This window comes from Desmodus rotundus, chromosome 7 (genome assembly GCF_022682495.2).
Source record: "Desmodus rotundus isolate HL8 chromosome 7, HLdesRot8A.1, whole genome shotgun sequence".
Lineage (NCBI taxonomy): Eukaryota > Metazoa > Chordata > Mammalia > Chiroptera > Phyllostomidae > Desmodus > Desmodus rotundus.
In genome coordinates, this window is record NC_071393.1 from 75,907,002 (window position 1) to 75,928,518 (window position 21,517).

A 21,517-nucleotide genomic window follows, 5' to 3' on the forward strand; every position below is an offset into this window, starting at 1 on the left:
TAGTAGAGAGATACCACTACACACCCATTGGAATGATTAGAATTAATAAGACTAACACTACCAAGTGTTGATGAAGGGTGTAGAGCGACTGAAACTCTCATTTATTGCAAATGTAAAATGGCACTACCACTTTGCTAAACAACTCAGAATATTCTTAAATTGTTCATCACACACTGAGCCTAGACTAGACCCAGCAACTGCCCTCCCAGCTGTTTACCCAAGAGAAATGAAAACACATGCCGCACCGATATTTGTACATAAATGTGTGTAGTGGCTTCACTCATAATAGCCCAGATTTGGAATGAATCCAAGTGTTCATCAGTAGGTGAATGGGTAAACAGCTTGTGATATATCCTGACCGTGGAATACTGCTCATCAAACAAAAAGGAGTAAACTACACTATTATGCTGAGTGAAAAAGCTGGAACACAAAAGAGTGCATATTGCATTGGCCCAAAAGTCCATTTATTTTTTTCTGTAAAATAAAAGACACATTTTTCATTTTAACCAACAACTTTATTAGTTTGGATATTTTGAGTATGTCAGCTATCTCCCAGGTGGTTGATTGATAACATTGATTGTTCTCAATTAATGTGCCCATCAGATCGCTATCAATTTTAACTGGTCTACCGAACCATGGAGCATCATCTAGCGAGAAATCTCCAGCACAAAACTTCTCAAACCACTTTTGACACATTCAATCAGTCACAGCACCTTCTCCATACATTGCACAGATCTTTCTTTTGTGTGGTTTTACCTTTCTTGAAATAATAAAGCATAATATGCCAAAAATGTTGCTTATTTTCTTCCATCTTCAATATTAAAATCCACCAATTTTTAAAATTTTTATTGTATTTTTTTGCATTACCTTTTAGCACCCTTATACTCCCCTCCCCCCAGCAATTACCACACTGTTGTTCATGTCCATGAGTCCTTTTTCCTTTTTGCTCGATCCCTCCAATTCACCAATTTTGATAAGTTTTTTTAAATGCACGCTGATATGATAGCTATCACAATACAATCTAACAAAATTGTTTTGATTGAAGTTAAAGACAACTAATCACTTCTCAAGCCATCTTACGGTAAAAACCAAATGAACTTTTTGGCCAACCTAATATTAAATTTCCATTTATATGAAATTCTAGAAAAGAGTAATTTATAGTCATAGAAATCAAATCAATAGTTGGGTAAGGTAGAGGGTTATTGCCTGCAAAGAAGTGAACTTTTGCAGTTATGGTAATGTTCCATACCCTGCTTGTGCTGGGGCTTCCATGGCATACACATTTTTAAAGCTCATCAAACTCTTCACTTAAAATAGGTGTATTTTTGTATGCAAAATTATACCTTAGTAAAGCTGATGTTTTTAAATGTTCCTCATGTAATCAGACCAGTTAAACTTCAAAAATAAGTGATTCCAGAATACTTTCACAAATTGTTTTGTTGATTTTAATAACTTTTTCACATTAGAAAATTAGTATATTTTCATTGTGGAAAACCAGAATCTGTATATTTTAGGGTAAGGAAGAAATGTTTTCCTTTACATTAAATTGTCTATTAGAAATAAGGACTCTAAATATGAAATCAAGGTCACAGGCTAATTTGTGATTTTTTTTAAATACCTTGTTACTGGCGTCCAAAGGTGCAGTTTGGACAGGTGACAACAAAGCAGACTGGAGCTACCTGAAGATTTCTATCCCTATGTTACTCACTCTCAGCATCACTGGGATCTCTTTTTGTGGAGGTAAGATGGTATCCTCAGGCTTGAAGTGAGAGAAAATTACAGTAAGGGTGTTTTCGTAAAAGCTGGTCACAAATTCCTTTTCATTGGCAGTTTCGGGCAGGGATAAACGTGGAAAAGAGAAAATGAAGAAAGTGAAGAGGAGCGGATTAGAGAGGAGAGAAGGGTAGCTTCAGAGCTGTGTGTGTCTTACCTGAATAGAGGACACAAAGTCAGGAAGGGAGCCAGCCTGCTGCTTTCCCTCATTCTCTTATCTCTTCCTCCTTAGCCACTCTTGACACTTGATAACTGAGTTTCTCTTCCTGAAACATGCCTTTTCTTCTTGAAAGAACAATGGAAAAAACTACAAAGAATTTTGCAAATCAAATATCTGCCTTGCGGAAATCCTTTTTTCTCAGCAAGTTTAAAATTCTGTGACATATTTTTACTGTTAAAAAAAAGATATGCTCTTAAGAAAGATAAATTTAGATAAAATGAGATTCTCTAATGGGCTGCCTTCCCCAATCTTAATAATTCTCTGTGGATGGGAGATTTCAACACGAAGGTCCTCAGCGTGGCTGCAGCTCCAGCTGCTCCTCATTTTCTGTAGGAATGGAAGTGACTTAATGTCACTTGTTTTTATGGCATTGGTCTGCATACAAGGAATATGTGACCTGCTTAAGAACTAAACATGAAATACTACTTAAACTTCTAATTCTCGTTATCTGTTTCTATTTAGTTATTTCTATCATTTTTATCTTTAACTGTTGCTTTGAAAAGAAATCAATTGCCTCCTCACCCCTAAATACAGACTTACTGAATCAGACAGACATTTTGCAATTTCCAGGTTACATGGGTTCAGGAACATACCTGAATGTTAATCTTGCACCAAAGCCTCTGACCTTTTGACAAGAAGAGAATATAAAGGGAGAGCATTGTCAGATCCCCAAACAGGCTGTTTTTTTTCTTTTTTAAAAAATTATTTTATTGTTGTTCAATTACAGTTGTCTGCATTTTCTCCCCACCCCAGCCAAACCCAGCTCTGTCCCCAGCTTCCACCCTCCCCCTTGGTTTTGTCCATGTGTCCTTTATAGTAGTTCCTGAAAACCCTTCCCACTATCTTGTGCTAATTTGAGGCCACAGTTTGTCCTGTCATTTTGAGTGCACCCACACACAGCACCTGTCTCCTGTCAGTCTCCAAGGCCTTATTTTAAATACTTGCGTGCATCAGTTGTTAAAAGCCTGGTTGTCTCACCAGTCTTTCTTTCAATAACAAACCAGCTGATGTAGGCGGCTTCGTTGGGAATCCAAAGGCAGAGCTGCTAGTGCGCTGGTACCAGGCTGGAGCCTACCAGCCCTTCTTCCGCGGCCACGCCAGCATAAAGACCAAGCGCCGGGAACCCTGGCTCTTCGGGGAGCAACACACCCGGCTCATCCGAGAAGCCATCAGAGAGCGCTATGCCCTCCTGCCCTATTGGTATTCTCTGTTCTATCGTGCGCACGTGGCTTCCGAACCCATCATGAGGTAAATGGGCTGCACCAGCCAGAGGCCCCAGGACCCACTGTAACCAACCCCTGGGGAATGGAGTAATTACAGTGATTTCAAGAGAAACCGGGTGAAGGAAAGCCATGTGTTTAATCCAGTGTCACTCAGCTATTGAGCACCAGCTGTGAGCAGGGGCTGGCAGGTGAGGTAGCAGAAGATAACTAGATCTTCTACCCCTTTGTGATTCAAGTGTCAATATTTGATATGAGACAAAAATAGAGATTTTTCAAAGAAAAATGAAATGACTTCGTAACTGAATTCATTGAGTATTTAACCTACAAATACTTCTGTCCCACGAAGAACAATTTATTCTGCCAGTCGAAAGCTCTATCTTACCGCTAGGGCTAAGCTGTTCCAAGCCTGATGTAAACATTTTCCCCAGTGTATAAATTTTACTCTGATTCTATTTTGAAGGCAGATGTGAAGAAAACCAACTTTCTAAGTTAGAGGAGGAATCACACAAAAACACACATAGTACACCAAGACTTCTGGATCAGCAGTTCCTAAACCTGGCTCAGTTCAGAATCACCTGGAAGCCATTTAAAAATACAGATTCCAAGGCCACGCCTCTACTAGGAATCTCCTTCAGTAGGTCCAGGGATCTGTATTTGTTAGAAGCTTCCCTGGTGATTCTAGACGTCAGCCAGCTTTAGAGATCACTGCCTTGTTACCATTTTCGGTAGGAAAGGGAATTCGTTAGTACAAAGGCTAGTGAATAAACTGAAAATAAGTCTCTGATTAAAAAATATCTTTTCCTCATCAAATTGAAAAATATTAGAACCATTAAGTTAATATTTAGAAACATAGATATTGAAAGTTTCCTTTATAGGCCCAAATGCCTTCTAGATCATTGTATACATCAATAACAATAAAATAACAATCACATAACAGTTTCTCAAACCTCCAAAAATGTTACCAGCTTGAAAACAAGAAAAAACAGTTCATTTAAGTAAGTAGCCCTGGCTGGTGTGGCTCAGTGGATTGAGCGCCAGCCTGCAAAACACAGGGTCGTTGGTTCAATTCCCAGTCAGGTCACATGCCTGGGCTTGCGGGCCAGGTCCCCAGTAGGGGGCATGCGAGAAGCAACCACACAGTGATGTTTCTTTCCCTCTCTCCCTCTCTCTCTAAAAATAAATAAATTAAATCTTTAAAAAAAATAAGTAATGACTAAAGATGCTTGAAAGGCATGAAAAAAGGGCACACATTTCATATCATTATAAAATGATTTTACAAACATTTCATTTGTTTTTACACCAAAATGAGTTAGGCATTTGGACTTGCACAAAACTGATTCTGCCTGTCAGAGTAATATTTACTTATTGTTCAACAGTCAGAAGGAAAAATTGCAGGTATCAGAATTCTCAATTTTTCACTGAAACATTTAAGTTAATTGATAGCTGCTTCAACATCAGGAAAGAAGTAATCATAGCAATTGCTTATAAAAATCTGGAATCATATGGAAAGAATCTTGGTTCTTTAGCTTTTTCCAATTCCCTTTGAATAGTTACAAAAGTAAAAGTATAAGTGATTGAATTGTAATAAAACATCTAATGATGTGGAAGTAAGATGTTTTCCCCTGTCCCCAGGCCTCTGTGGGTAGAGTTCCCTGATGAATTAGAGACATTTGGTGTGGAAGATGAATACATGCTGGGTGAGCAGTTCTTGATTAATTATAATCATAATAAATACTATAATTATGTTCTTGTTATTGTAGTTTCTGGTGTAAGAGCACTAAAAAAAATCCCTAATTTTTCAAGAAAGCCAAAAAATAAAAGAAAGTTTATCACTGTGACTTTTAGTGCATTAGTAGGATCACAGCTATTCCGTTTGTAGCACCTCTCATAATATCACCTTTAAATAAATCCACTCTATTTGCAGATGCAGTTGGGATTCTCCTTCTGGGTCCAGTCCTAAGTGTTGTGATACCATTAGACGGAAGGGAAGTAGAAAAAAGTAGACTTATGGTTATAGTAAAGACCCAAAAGAGCTTATTTCATATGCAAAATAAGATTGGGGGGTAGCCTCTTTTTAAACTAGGGTTAATCACCAAATCCAGAACTTGGAAGTCTATCATCTTGGCAATAGGGCTCAAATAGCCAGGCTCTGGAAAAGCTGTTGCTGCTATTCATACATAACATACTGCTATTGGTCTTTTTATATAAGTAAGTAAATATATATGTATGTGTGTGTATATATATATATATAATTTGAATTTTTGGAACCTGTAGCTGTGCTGTCTACTTTGGAAAAACTGTCCCAATTGTACCATGTTGGTTTGGCATTGTACAGAAATTAACAGCCATATTGGTCTAGAAACATTCGACATAATTTTTTCCATTTGTACAGGGGTAACGCACTGTATTAAATATGTAAGGTCTTAATCTACATGGGTTTGATTACAGAAACAAAAAGTATTTTCTACATAATGAAAAAAAAGCCAGGCTCAACAGAGAGTTCCCCAAAAGGTGGGATTCTAGAGGGTAGAAACCCCAAAATGTAAAATACCTAGCAGTTTAGGTCTCCACACATTCTTAGGTCTCAGTTGAAATAGCTACTTCCTTGGAGAAAATTTTCCTGACCAAAATTGCTTCCTAACACCTAATTCCACCTACTTAAGTCCAAGTCAGTCCCTCCTATTATATAACTTTCATAATTTATTTTGTACTTTGCCTCTTTGATATTTGTCTGAATTCTAATTAATTTGTAATTACTTACTTAATACCTGTCTTCACTGCCTATAAACTCCTTGAGGGCAGGGACCACATGTGCCGTATTTGCCACTGTCTCCCCAGAGCTTAGCACGGTGCCTGACACTCAGTAGGCACTCTAAAATATTTGTTGAATTAAAGAGTGAATTCATAAGTGGATGAATTTTACATACGTGTGGTGTCAAAGTCAAAACAAAATTAATAATTCAGGTTTGGGAGAATTTTAGCTTTCCCAAGGATAATTACCCAAGGAAGATCTGAGTACCCGCGCTGACCACACTTCTGGATACCAGTTGTGGGCTCACCATCACCAACGTCACTTACAGGGAACAATGAAGCACTCAGAGAAGTGCGATGCTTTCAGGGTTTCTGACACACTAGCAGCCATGCACAAGAAGAGGCTGTGGGTCCCTCCCTATGATCTCAGTATACTATCAGCGGGTTAATAACAGGCAATAATACAGTCACCTCTGTGAGCACCCGCCCTCTTTCTAGCAGTGCATCTCTCTGATGAATCATTGGTTCAACTCACCAAGGTCTCACCTTTAAGAAGTCCAGAGTCTAGTGAACTTCTAGACTGTGGTCCCTAAAGCCACAAAAGCACTCAATTCAAAGGGAAGGATGTTTTCAGACCTCTCATAACAATATTTAATTTTATTTCTTCTCCATTTTTCAGGAAGTGCTTTATTGGTTCATCCCGTCACGGAGCCAAAAACTACCCTGGTTGATGTGTTTCTGCCAGGATCAAGTGAGGTAAGAGTAAATGACAGTCACGTATTCTGTGTCGCATATCTCATCCCTCATTCTGATGAATTGGCCCCTGTTAGGAAGGAGATTTCTTAATCACGCAGTTGTGAAGACAGCCCAAATGACTGTAGCAACTCAAGATTCTTGTAAGTCATAACTGCTGTCCTCATAGGTCAAGAAACTTAATGGAGAGCAGGGAGAACGATGAATAGGTAGTGATGGCAAAGAGGGTCAGAACGCTTCTTTATCTCCCTACTTCGACTTGTGTAAGTGACTCCTTATAAACGCATTGAGGTTTTAGGCAGGAAGAATCTTCAGTCCACTGTGAGGTATCAAACTCTGGGCAAACATGTATAAAAAGACTTTGCTCTTTGGTTCTAGCTCTGTCTGAATCCTGAATGTTGGTACCAGAAGCTGGTCTCCAGATATTCAACATGGTGGATAAAAAGTAACAACAGTGACTTCCCTTTCTGCCCCTCCAGCCTTCTCTTGCTCTTGTATTGGTTATTGTCATTGATTATTGTCACTGTATAAAATATTGTCCTGGACCCGTTGGCGCCCAGGGTACTGAACCCAGGCAGGGCCTGGGGGGAAGGTGGGTGTAAGTCGAAGGGCTGCAGCGCAGCCAGCCAGCCAGGGGCGAAAAGAGCAACAGCTTCCAGAGACGGACCAAAAGACACAGGGCCGAAACTCGGGCACCAGACCAGGGAAACTGTATGGAACGGAGAGCAGGAAGGGGACACATGGAGAGGGTGCTTGAGCACGAGAACACTGTCACAGGCTTTGGCAGACAGGGGAAGAGCCAGGAAGGGTACTGAATGGATGTGGGAAACAAAATTATCACAAAGTTGGTGGCTTAAAATGACAAAAATTTATTCCCTCACAGTACTGGAGGCTTAAGTCCAAAATGAAGGTGTCGGCCAGGTTGGGTCCTTCTGGAGGCTCTGAGGAAGATCTATTCCATGGCTCCCTCCAGCGTCTGGTGGCTTCCCCGGCTTGGTGCTCTTTGGCTTGTAGCTGCCTTACTTCAGTCTATGCCTCCACCTTCACAGTGCCTTCTCTTCTGCGTGTCTGTGTCTCCCCTTCCCTCTCTCTCATGAGGATTCCTGTGATGACCTTTGGGCCCACCCAGGCAATCCCAGATAACCTCTTTCTCTCAGGATCCTTTCCTTACCTTAGTCCAATCTGCTACCACAGAGGGTAATACTCACTCCTTCCAGGGATTAGGAAGGAGTCAGGCTTTTCTACAAAATGTTCATGAATTATGGTCTTTGTCTTTGGTGTCTCCAGTAATTTGCTGTTCTGAAGCTGAGGGTTCTTTACAAAGTTTCCCTTGCCAAGTAGAAACTTCAGGAAAAGGTTAAATACAACAGCTAAATAAATTGTCCTGCCAAGCATTTCTGCTGAGAGTTGCTCAAGTTGATTCCAACAAAACGTAAGCTCCCATGAAGAGGAACTAGCACCCTTTTGATTTAGCCACATTCTTATTAATGGCCTATCATCATTGCAAGCTCGTTGCTGTGACTATGTAGTCGATTCCCTCAACACCACTTCCCACAGCACTCTGTAATTGTTTCTCTTGCTTACAGCTTCCCAAAGCCTGGGCAGAAGAGCCAAGCCGTTCCTGGCCAGACCCTTGCCTCACCGGTTAGCTAGTACCACGTTGCATTGTGCAAGGGGGATATCTACAGTCCTCCGCCGTCATTTCCCCCATATTTCTGTATGGTCCATTCCTCCCCTTCAAGACTTTTCTTGAATATCTCTTTCTCAATGAGGCCTTCTCTGACCACCTCTTTAAGATTGTAAACCACCCTCACTACTCCTATCCAGCCCTCCTTCATCCTTTATCTTTCTCCACAGAACAGTGCCACCTTCTACAATTCTGTGTATTCACTTAGATGTGTTGTTTGTCATTTGTCTCTCCCATTATAATGGTAGCTTTTTGGAGGCTGATTTTTATCTGTTATGTTTACTGCTGTATCCCCAGCATCTAGATGGGTACTTGGCACATAGTAGGTCTTCAGTAAATACTTGCTGGGTGAGGAGCTTGGTGACTGAGCTCGAGGTCTGGTCTACATGGTGTTCTGTACCAGTTAGGCCCTTTCTCGGTTGGAAGTCTATGTACATGGCACCAGAGCACGTACCCTCTACCTCTCATTCTGATGAGTTCCAGAAATGGTAGGCAGGTAAGCCTAAAGTCTTGTTTGAATCAGGCTTTTTTTTACCTTTTAATCCCACCAGCTTTTTATCTAAAGCTACTGAAATTCGCCAAATAAATACATTACAAGAAAAGAAACCTAAGACAATATCTCTCATAAATACAGACACAGGAACACTTGATAAAACGTGAGCAAATTGAGTCCAGCCAAGGATAATACATCATGATGAGGCGGGGCTGATCCTGTCCAATTAATAAGCATAGTCAGGTGACAGCTCTCTCACATTCACAGCAGGACAGTGACAGACACAACTGCCCAGCTATGTAAAGGATGTGGTGATCCCAGGAGGTGAACTTGAGAAATAGACTGGTGGCTGCCAGAAATTATACTGGGCTAGAAAAGGGAAGTGTGCGTTTTGTTTTTGCACTGCTTCTGATGGTATCTTAAGGGTTTATTTATCCCGTCAAATTACTTCGTAGGGCCTTTTCGGTACTTCAGCAACATGGCAGGACCCCAGATAAGAGTTTGACTTGTCCCTGAATTGTGCTCTGTAAAAAATGATCCTATAGTAGTAACTCAAGTTTCCTTTGTTTATCTCCAAGATCTATTTCCTTCCCTGACATTTTCCTTTTCCCCTCCATCACCTATAATTTATTTGCGTGAATGGGCTTTCCTTCTTAGATGTTTCCTTCTCTCTCTTGCATCATCTCGTGTACCAATAGACTCATTAAGTTCTTATAAGCCGACTGGACTATAAAATTAGTGAGGTCAGGAACTGCATCTTTCTGTTTACTCATGTGTCTCTAGCAGTGCTAGGCACATGGTAGGGTGTTTAATAGATAACTTTTGGGCAGATGGACAGACCGATGGATGGACAGATGGGTGGATGGACAAATGAGTGGCCTTTTAGTCAGATTAATCTGTCACAGAGTAAGCTAGTTTGGGGGGATCTTCTTAAAAGTGTGTGTCCTTCCTAACTTCTACTCAAGATTTTTTTTTTAATTATACTTATTTTAACTTTCTGGTTATTTGAAATCGAAACAAATGGGTGTTTTACTGGGTAATGACAAATGGGTGTTTTGCTGGGTAATAAAGTTGTGAGCAGAGTTGCTCGTATGCTCTTTTTCATTGGGGTCTGTTCCTTTTCAGGTCTGGTACGACTCTAAGACATTTGCTCCTTGGGAAGGAGCGCGTACTGTGAAGATCCCAGTAGGCTTGGACACTGTAAGTGAGTTTCAGACTGTTGTTTTACCTGCTGGGCTGTATTAGTCTGCTCGGACTGCCATAACAAGACACCATAGACTGGTTGGCTTAAACAACAGAAATTTCTTTTCTCTTACTTCTAGAATCTAGAAGCACTAGATTAAGGTGCCAACCACTTCGGTTCCCGGTGAGAACTCTTCTGGCACGTAGACAGCCACCATCTTGCAGTGTCCTCACGTGGCAGAGGCAGGGAGTGAGGCATAGGCTCAAAACCCCACTCTTATGACCTTACTTAACCCTAATTACTTCTGCAAAATCCCTGTCTCTGAATATAATCACATTGGAGGTTGGGGCCTCAGCATACGAATTTGGGGGGACACATTCAGTCCATAACAGGTGCCTATGTGGAAAGAACCAAGGAGTTCTGCAGAACCACACATATGGAGACAAAGTAGATTAGTGGTTGTTTAGGACTGGGAGAGGGAGAGGGTTTGGGGAATTCTTTTTGGGGTGATGAAAATGTGTGGTGATGGTTGCATGACTCTGAATGTACCAAAAACCATTGAATTGTACACTGTAAATGGGTGACTTGTAGGGCATGTGAATTATATCAATAAAGCTGTTAAAATGCAAGAGAAAAGAGTATAAAAACAACATATACTCTGATGAAACATCAAGGACAAACAGTGCTTCCCCATATATTTACACTGCATATCTAAGAAAAATAATAACACCAAAAACAGAAAGCAAACACAGTGGCTGTCACACATGCCATACCGATGCCCTTCTATAGGACAAAGGCAGAAAGCGTGTTTTGTGTTGCAACCCTGGACCTCTAGGCCCAAGGAAATGCTGTCACTTATGATGTTAGAATCCAAGTGGCCCATCCAGATTGAATCTCTGAAGGGAAGTCAGCACCTGCAGCTGAATCACCACCACTACCACAAACTGTAAATAGTGCAAAGATTAATAAATAGGTATTCATGTTATTTTTTAAATTATCAATAGCAATATAAGCTCCATTATAAAGAAAATGATTTCAGATGTCAACTTGCAGGTCTAGAAGAGACCTTAACTTTCATCTCCACTCTCTCATGCTTACAGGTGGAGACACTGAGGTTCAGAGGTGAAGTTATTTGTCCTGGGTTGTGGCTAGATTATGGTAGAACTGAGACCAGACCCCATTTCATACTAACTTACTACCTCCTTCTTTGAGGGGAAGAAAAAGAGATTGGCTGGTGAGGGTGGGAAGATAGAGGTGCTTTACTTGTTGCTGCTGAGTCAAGCAGAGGGTAGACATCTTAACTCCACCACCTTCTCTCCCAGCTTCATTTCTGTCCCTGTACTCTTCTCCCTGCTCGTCCTTTACTCAGAGCAAAGCGCATTCCCTGGTGTGATGCAGGGAGCTTTCTCACAGAGGGCTGACTGTGCGGGAAGACAGGAAGCCTGTTGGGCTTTCCCTGCTGGGAATGCCATTCAGTACACCCATGTGGGGCATGTCTATAACCCTGTCATGAGAGCCACTGAAAATGCCCTTGGTGGCTTCTATAATGTAAGTTTCACAAATTTACCCTTAGGACTGAGTCATTCATCCTGACGACCCAGGGAATCAGGGAGCAAGGTGAGTATAGGTGGCAGCGAGTAAGATCAGAAGTCATCTCCCTCAAACAAAGAAACTACCGTCTTGTATATATGCACATACTCATACGTACGTGGGCCTGCCTACACCAGCAGAAAAATTCACTCTTTAGCTGGGCCCTAGAAATACACATGCATAGTATATTGACACAAAAATTAAAAATACAACACAGGAAAGGCTACTTACAGGACAGGCAGAATAGATAATACATTGATCAAGGGTGGGGATTTTTTGAGTGTTTGAACTCTTTTCCTTTTAATGCCAGGGCCCCCATATTTGCTATCCTGTGCTCACAAATTTCTATTACCTTTGAGTCTATACTTGTGAAGAATGTGAGTCTTATACAAGTAAATGTTTTAAAATTCTACTTTGAAGTTGCCTGACACGAACACCCCTTCCCTGAGAGTGTCGCTCTGTTACAGATACCCGTGTTTCAGCGAGGCGGGAGTGTCGTGCCGGTAAAGACAACTGCAGGAAAGTCCACGGGCTGGATGGCCGGCACCCCGTATGGACTCCGGGTGGCTCTGAGCACTAAGGTATTTGGGAAACATTACCTTCACACATGTCATTTGTTACTGCTCTCTTTACAGTGGTAGCTTTTTGAGTGTGTGACACTATGTGAAAGTGGTGAACCTCACCTGTGGGCTAGTTGCTTCAGGTGTTTCTCTAGAAATCAGTTTTGAATCATTTCTGAATCATTGTCTAGCTTGTCGCACTTGCCTAGAAGTGTTCTGAAAGGAGGTCTGAGAACTAGAAATGACAGAAATGTCCTTCGGGGCACTGTGACCCTTGGTGCTTTGCAGCCTGGCATTGACCACCACAGGACTGGAGGGTCATCGGGCCCAGGCCACCTGCCACATGGATTAGCCCTGAAACTCAGTCTCCCAGGAAAGGGTGTCTGTATCTATGCAACGTTTCGGGACACCACCCCCCACAACGACTTCTGTTCTCATCAGATGGCTCAAACAACTAAAATCTCCTTAGGTAAAACCCAGAAAGATCCAGAATCGATTTGTTCTTTTGAGCCAAATGAGGCCTATGGCAGATTCCTCTCCTTATCCCTTTGCCCAAATGCAGTACCAAACACAAATTCTTACTCATGCAAATATTATAAAACAAGCTTTCGTTTTCTTGCATCCTTTTTTTCCATCTGTTTCACTTAGGCATGTTTTATTGGGCCAAACTATGGGCCTCAGGCCCAAAAGTGGCCACAGAATATAATACAAGTGACTCCAGGTCCGTAGCACACCAAGCATTGTCCATGGCAGTAAGCTGCCACATGGAGAGCTGTGACGTTGTCTGACATGCAAAGGAATCCTCCTCCTCAAAAAAAAGTAGGAACTAGATACCATTGTCTGCACAGAGGGTCTTCTAAACGTAATTGCTCTTGTCCACTATGTACTAGTTTTTTCCTAACTTCGGTTTCATTCTATAGACTTTTGTGAGCTGTTGTCACATTCCAGGATGGCATTTTCAGGGGGCCACCTACACCACCGACCGTACTTCATAGTTTAAGTTTCATTCAACAAGACCTAAGTCTTTGTGCCCCCCTTCGATGGTTTCTTGATTTATATTATTTCATTAATGGGTACTGGGTGTGTATATTTGGATGACTACTTTGTACAGCTTGAATATTGTGCTTTAGTTCAACATAATTTTTCACAAATTTTAAATCTGTTATTTCCCTTTAGTGGGTGGCATTCTTTCCTAGAAAGCTATTATATAACCACATTCTCTTTCTTGATTCACTCTCCAGGGTTCTGCTGTGGGTGAACTGTATCTCGATGATGGCCATTCATTCCAATACCTCCACCAAAAGCAGTTTTTACACAGGAAGTTCTGTTTCTGCTCAGGTGTTTTGAGCAACAGGTAGTGACAGCTAAAAATCTGTGTGTTCCACTGCGCCTCCTTGCACAACCAGAACTGACAGAAAATCGAACGGCAAGGGGGTCCGACACCAAGGAAATACAAAATAAACATTCATCCAGACCGGTAGGAGGGGCGGAAACGGGCACCGGGGTGGAGAGGACTCGCGTGGCTGTGGCGGGACTGAGACTGGCGGAGTGCAGGACGAACGGGGCAGGCAGTCTGACCACTAGCAGACCCTGCGGCCCCACATTGGCGCACAGATAAACCCAGAGGGCCGGACTCAGAGTGGCGGAGAGCGGGGCAGGCTGAGCAATGGGTAGCACCCCACAGCCCCACATTCGTGCATAGATAAACCGGGCGAACTGCGGGGATCGAAGCAGACCGCGCAACTCAGGGCTCCGGTGCGGGGAAATAAAGCCTCAAACCTCTGAGTGAAAACGCCTGTGGGGGTTGGGGCAGCAGCAGGAGAGACTCCCAGCCTCACGGGAGAGGTCATTGGAGAGACCCACAGGGGCCTAGAGTGTGCACGGGCCCACCCACTCGGGAACCAGCACCAGAGGGGCCCAGTTTGATTGTGGGTATCAGAGTGAAGGATTGAAGTCCGGAGGAGAGTGAGGCGGGCACCATTGCTCCCTCTCGGCCACTCCCCCACATACAGCATCACAGCGCAGCAACCAGTGTTACCCCGCCCCGGGGAACACCTAAGGCTCCTCCCCTTAAAGTAACAGACGCGCAAGACAAAAAAAAAAAAAATGGCCCAAATGACAGAACACTTCAAAGCTCCAGAAATAATACAACTAAGCAAGGAAGAGGTAGCCAACCTATCGGATGCACAGTTCAAAACACTGGTTATCAAGATGCTCACAGAATTGGTTGAATCTATTCGAAAACCAGATGAAAAAATAAAGCCTATGCTAAGAGAAACAAAGGAAAATGTACAGGGAACCAATAGTGATGCGAAGGAAACTGGGACTCAAATCAACGGTGTGGACCAGAACGAAGAAAGAAACATCCAACCAGAAAAGAATAAAGAAACAAGAACTCAGAAAAATGAGGAGAGGCTTAGGAACCTCCAGGACATCTTGAAATGTTCCAACATCCGAATTATAGGGGTGCCAGAACGAGAAGAGGAAGAACAAAAATTTAAAAACTTATTTGAACAAATAATGAAGGAGAACTTCCCTAATCTGGCAAAGGAAATAGACTTCCAGGAGGTCCAGGAAGCTCAGAGAGTCCCAAAGAAGCTGGACCCAAGGAGGAACACACCAAGGCACATTATCATTACATTACCCAAGATTAAATGCAAGGACCTACATCCAAGATTACTGTATCCAGCAAAGCTATCATTTAGAATGGAAGGGAAGATAAAGTGCTTCTCAGATAAGGTCAAGTTAAAGAAGTTCATCATCACCAAGCCCTTATTATATGAAATGTTAAAGGGAGTTACCTAAGAAAAAGAAGATCAAAAATAGGAACAGTAAAAATGACAGCAAACTCACAGTTATTAACAACCACACCTAAAACAAAAACAAGAGCAAACTAGGCAAACAACTAGAACAGGAACAGAACCATAGAGATGGAGATCACATGGAGGGTTGTCATTAAGGGAGTGGGAGGGGGAGGGGGGGGAAAGGTACAGAGAATAAGTAGCATAGATGATAGGCGGAAAATAGACAGGGGGAGGGTAAAAATAGTGTAGGAAATGTAGAAGCCAAAGAACTTATGAGTATGACCCATGGACATGAACTATAGGGGGGAATGTGGGAGGGGGAGGGTGGGCAGGATGGAGTGGAGTGGGGGGGAATGGGACAACTGTAATAGCATAATCAATAAATATATTTAAAAAATAAAAAAAATCTGTGTGTTCTCTGAGGTAAATTATGCTACCTTTTGCTATCCTCAAATACATAACTGATATTTTAAGATACAATTTAAAGAAGTTAATGATGAAGGCCATTTGTGCAGTACTTCTCTTTTTTTCAGCTTAATTCAGGTATAATTAACAAAGAAAACTGTAATATATTTCAAGTGTACGCTGTGGTGTATGATATACATATGCATTGTGAAACGATCCTACCACAGAGTTAATTACTACATCCGTCACCTCACATATTTACCTTTTTTTGATGAGAACACTAAAGTTCTACTCCCTTAGCAAATTTTAATTGTACAACACAGTATTATCAACTACAGTTATCACGTTGTACATCAGATCCTCAGGCCTTATTCATCTTATAACTGAAAGCTGGTACCCTTTTACTAGCCCCTCCCTATTTCCCCACTACCCATCCCCCAGCAACCACCATTCTACTCTGTTTCTATGAGCTTGACTTTTTTTGAACATTCCACATATAAATGATAACATGCAGTATTTGTCTTTCTCCATCTGGCTTATTTCACTTAGCATAATGCCTCCCAGGTTTATTCACATTGTCACAAATGGCAGGAGAGTCATCTTTTTTTAAAGCTGAATAATCCATTATATGTATGTACCACATCTTTTTTATACTTTCATCCATTGACAGACCATTAGATTGTTTCCATACCCTGACTATTGTGAATAAAGCTGAGGTGAACACGGGGGTACAGACATCTCTTCAAGAGAGTTATTTCATTTCCTTCAGAGATCTACCCAGAAGTAGGATGGCTGGATCACAAGGTGAACACCCACACTGTTTTCCATGGTGGCCACACCGGTTTACATGCCCAGCAACAATGTACAGGGTTCCCTTTTCTTCACATTTCCACCAGCATTTGCCTGCTCGATAATTAGACATCTTCATGGGTATGAGGTGACATCTCATTGTGGTTTTGATTTGCATTTCCCTGATGATTAATGATGTTTAGCACCTTTTCATGTACCTATTGGCTTTTCATATGTCTTCACTGGAAAAACGCCTACTCAAGTCTTTTGCCAATTTTTTTTCATCTTACAATTGTTATATTTTACAGTTTACCAATTCCTATTGAGATTAAGCATATTTTTTTAAATTTTTTTCTAAAGATTTTATTTATTTATTTTTAGAGAGGGGGAGGGAGGGAAAGAAGCATCAGTGTGTGGTTGCCTCTTGAGCACCACCTGCTGGGGACCTGGCCCGCAACCCCAGCACGTGCACTGACTGGAAATCAAACCTGTGACTCTGGTTTGCAGGCCAGTGCTCCATCCACTGAGCTACACCAGCCAGGGCTCTTTGCCAATTTCTAATTGAGTTACCTTATTTTATTTTATTTTTTGCTATTGAGTTATAAGAGTTCCTACCATATTATGGATGTTAATTATGTATTTGGACATACCCTTATTGCATATGTGATTTACAAACATTTTCTCCCATTCCATAGGTTGCTTTTCATTTTGTTCATGGTTTTCTTTGCTGTGCGGAAGCTTTAGTTTGATATAGTGCCTCTTGTTTATTTTTGCTTTTGGTGTCAAGTTCCAAAATTCATCACCAAAACCAATGTCAAGTAGCTTACTCCCTATGTTTTCTTCTAGGAGTTTTATGGTTTCAGGTTTGACATTCAAATCTATACCCTTTTTGAGTTGATTTTTGTTATAGTGTAAGATAGGGGTCCAATTTCTTTCTTTCTTCCTTTCTTCCTTTCTTCCTTTCTTCCTTTCTCTCTTTCTTTTTTTGCATGTGGATATCCATTTTTCCTAAAACCATTTATTGAAGAGACTATCCTTTCCCCATTTTATATTTCTGAGGTCTCTATTCTGTTCCAGTGATTGATGTGTATTTTTATGCCAATGCCATACTGTTTTGAGTACTATAGCTTTGTAATATAGTTGAAATCAGACATTGTAATGCCTCCAGCTTTGTTCTTCTTTCTCAATATTGCTTTAGCTATTTGTGGCCTTTCGTAGTTCCATGTGAATTTTAGGATTGTTTTTTCAATTTCTGTGGAAAATGCCATTGGAATTTCGATAGGGATTACAATGAGTCTGCAGATTATCTTGGAGAGTACAGCTATTTTAACAACGTTAATTCTTACAACCATGAATACACATTATCTTTCTATTTGTTTGAGTCTTCTTCAATTTCTTTCATCAATGTCTTATAGTTTTCAGTGTACAGATTTTTCACCTCCCTGAGTAAATTTATTCCTGAGTATTCTTTTTGATGCTATTATAAATATGATTGTTTTCTTAATTTGTCTGGCCAATAAGCTATTGTTAATGTACAGAAACACAACTGGTTTTTGTTTATTGATTTTGTATTCTTCAGCTTTACTGAGTTTATTTATTCTAACAGTTTTTAGTGGAGTCCTTGGGGTTTTCTATGTATAAAATCAAATCACCCACATAGGTTTTATTTTAACTTTAGCCATTTTATTAGGTGAGTAGCAGGGTGCCATTGTACTATTGTTATTGAATTTGTTGGGGTGACACTGGTTAACAAAATTGTACAGATTGCAGGTGCGTAATTCCATAACACATCACCTGTACACTGTATTGTGTGCTCACCACTAGGCATAGTTTTACTTTTTCCGATTTGGATGTCTTTTATTTTGTTCCTTTCTTTTTCTCCCTAATTGCTTTGGCTAGGATGTCCAGCACTCTGTTGAATAAAAGTGGTGAAATTGGGCATCCTTGTCACCTTTGAGTATGATGTCAGTTGTGGGCTTGTCATATTTGGCCTTTGTTATGTTAAGATATGTTACTTCTATACCCAGTTTGTTGAGGGTTTTTATTATGAAAGCATATTGAATTTTGTCAAAAGCTGTTTCTGCATCACATGATTTTTAAAATTAAATGTATTGAGGTGACATTGGTTAATAATACATAAATTCAGGTGTACAAGATTATATGATTCCTATCCTTCCTTGTGTTAATGTGGTGTATCACATTTATGAGTACTGATTTGTTATGTTGAACCAGCTCTGCATCCCAGGAGTAAATCCCACCTGATGTGGTATATAACCCTTGGAGTAAACTGTTGAGTTCAATTTGTTAATATTTTTTAAAAGATTTTTACATATGTGCTCATCAAGGATATTGGCCTGTCATTTTCTTTTCTTGTAATGTCCTTGCTGGCTTTGGTATCAGGGTAATGCTGGCCTTATAAAATGAGTTTGGAAGTGATCCCTCCTATTATATTTTTTTGGTAAGAATTTGAAGAGGATTTGTGTTAATTCTTTAACATTTTGTAGAATTTTCCAATGAAGCCATCTGGCCCTAGACTTTTCTTTTGGGGGAGGTTTTTAATTACTGATTTAATTTCCTTTCTAGTAATTGCTCTGTTCAGATTTCTTTCTTTTTTAAAAAAATATATTTCATTGATTATGCTATTACAGTTGTCCCATTTTCCCCCCTTCACTCCCCTCTACCCTGCACACCCCTACCCACCCACATTGCCCCCCTTTAGTTCATGTCCATGGTTCATACATATATGTTCTTTGGCTTCTACATTTCCTACACTATTCATAACCTCCCCCTGTCAATTTTCTACCTACCATTTGTGCTACTCGAACCTTTCCCCCCTCTCGCCCCCTCCCACTCCCCACTGATAACCCTTCATGTGACCTCTATTTCTGTGATTCTGTTCCTGTTCTAGTTGTTTGCTTAGTTTGTTTGGGTTTGTTTTTTTTTTAAGTTTGGCTTTAATAGCTGTGAGTTTGTTGTCATTTTAGTGTTCATATTTTTTGCCTTCTTTTTCTTAGATAAGTCCCTTTAACATTTCATATAATAAGGGCTTGGTGATGGTGAACTCCTTTAACTTGACCTTATGTGGGAAGCACTTTATCTGCCCTTCCATTCTAAATGGAAGCTTTGCTGGATAGAGTAATCTTGGATGTAGGTCCTTGCCTTTCATGACTTTGAATACTTCTTTCCAGCCCCTTCTTGCCTGCAAGATTTCTTTTGAGAAATCAGCTGACAGTCTTATGGGCACTCCTCTGTAGGGAATTGTCTCCTTTTCTCTTGCTGCTTCTAAGATTCTCTTCTTTTCTTTAATCTTGGCTAATGTAATTATGATGTGCCTTGCCTTGGTGTGTTCCTCCTTGGGTCCAACTTCTTTGGGACTCTCTGGGCTTCCTGGAATTCCTGAAAGTCTATTTCCTTTGCCAGATTGGGGAAATTCTCCTTCATTATTTGTTCAAATAAGTTTTCAGTTTCTTGATCTTCCTCTTCTCCCTCTGGTACCCCTATGATTTGGATGTTGGGACATTTAAAGATGTCCTGGAGGTTCCTAAGGCTCTCCTCATTTTTTTCTGAATTCTTGTTTCTTCATTCTTTTCTGGTTGGATGTTTCTTTCTTCGTTCTGGTCCACACCGTTGATTTGAGTCCTGGTTTCCTTCCCATCACTGTTGGCTCCCTATACATTTTCCTTTATTTCACTTAGCATAGCCTTCATTTTTTCATCTAATTTGCGACCATATTCAACCAATTCTGTGAGCATCCTGATTACCAGTGTTTTGAACTGTGCATCTGATAGGTTGGCTATCACTTCATTGCTTAGTCGTATCTTTTCTGGAGCTTTGATCTGTTCTTTCATTTGGACCGTTTGTTGTTATTGTTGTTGGTTTTTGTCTTGGCACACTGGTCTGGATGAAGGTTTCTTCTTTAAATCCTTGGTGGTCGGACTTCCATATAGTTCGATTTTCTGTCAGTTCTGGGTTTTTTTTTGTTTTTAAATTTGTTGTTGTCCTTCTTTTGGTTTTGTGAGGAGGCACAGTGTGTCTACCTACACCTCCATCTTGGCTGGAAGTCTCTGTTCAGGTTTTCTATTTCTTCATGATTCAGGATTGGTAGGTTGTATGTTTCTAATAATTTATCTGCTTGTCTTAGTGTATCCAATTTGATGGCATGTAATTGTTCATAGTAGTTTCTTATAATCCTTTGTATTTCTGTGGTATAAAATGTGATGTCTCCTCTTTCATTTCTGATTTTATTTGAGCCTTCTCTCTTTTTTCTTGGTGAGACTATAAAGGTTTGTCTGTTTTGTTGATCTTTTAAAAAACCAGCTTTCAGTTACACTGCTCTTTTCTATTGTCTTTTAAGTCTTTATTCATTTACATCTACTCTGATTTTTAGTATTTCCTTCCTTCTACTAACTTTGGGCTTATTTTGTTCTTTTTCTAGTTCCTTGAGGTATAAAGTTAAGTTGTTTATTTGAGATACTTCTTTTTTCTTAGTGTAGACATTTACTGCTATAAACTTTCCTTCTTAGAACTATTTTGTTAGATCCCAAAGTATTGGTATGTTGTATTTTTATTTTCATTTTTCTCAAGATATTTTATTTCCCTTTTGATTTTTTCTTTAACCCATTGGTTGTTCAGGACCATGTTATTTAATCTCTGCATATTTGTAAGTTTTCAGGGTTCTTCTTATAATTGTCATACAATTATGGTCAGAAAAGATGCTTGATGTAACTTTAGTCTTCTTAAATTTGTTAAGACTTGTTTTGTAGCCTAACATATGATCTGTCCAGGAGAATGTTCCATGTGTGCTTAAGAAGAGTATATATTCCGCTGCTGTTGAATGAAATGTTTTTTATCTATCTTTTAGGTCCCTCTAGTCTAACATGTAGTCCAAGTCCAATGTTTCCTTATTGGTTTTCTGTCTGCGTGGTCTCTTCATTGTTGAAAGTGGGGTATTGAAGTCCCCTCCTATTATTGTATTGCTAACTATTTCTCCTTTCAAATTAATATTCGCTGTTATATTTTAGGTGCTCTTATGTTGGGTGCATAAATATTTACATATGTTATATCCCCTTAATGAATTGACCCCTTTATCATTATATAACGACCTTTGCCTCTTATTACAGTCTTGGCATAAATTCTGTTTCACCTGATATAAATATAGCTATCCCTGCTTTCTTTTGGTTTTTATTTGGGTAAATGTCTTTTTCCATTCCTTCACTTGCAGTCTGTGTGCGTCTTTAAAGCTAAAATTAGTCACTTAAAGGCAGTATATAGTTGGGCTTTTTTTTC

At 40.3% G+C, this 21,517-nt stretch overlaps 1 protein-coding gene across 2 annotated transcripts in view; it reads left to right on the forward strand.

Annotated features, from left to right (window-relative positions):
- GANC (glucosidase alpha, neutral C) overlaps positions 1 to 21,517 on the forward strand; it is an 88,918-nt gene that overhangs the window by 62,335 nt on the left and 5,066 nt on the right. For both annotated transcript variants that reach the window (XM_053928220.1, XM_053928224.2), the window contains 7 exons: positions 1,639 to 1,740; positions 2,998 to 3,241; positions 4,849 to 4,913; positions 6,647 to 6,723; positions 10,026 to 10,100; positions 12,141 to 12,254; positions 13,475 to 13,587. In XM_053928220.1, coding sequence (XP_053784195.1) covers positions 1,639 to 1,740; positions 2,998 to 3,241; positions 4,849 to 4,913; positions 6,647 to 6,723; positions 10,026 to 10,100; positions 12,141 to 12,254; positions 13,475 to 13,587 — 790 coding nt within the window. The remainder of the gene's footprint in view (positions 1 to 1,638; positions 1,741 to 2,997; positions 3,242 to 4,848; positions 4,914 to 6,646; positions 6,724 to 10,025; positions 10,101 to 12,140; positions 12,255 to 13,474; positions 13,588 to 21,517) is intronic.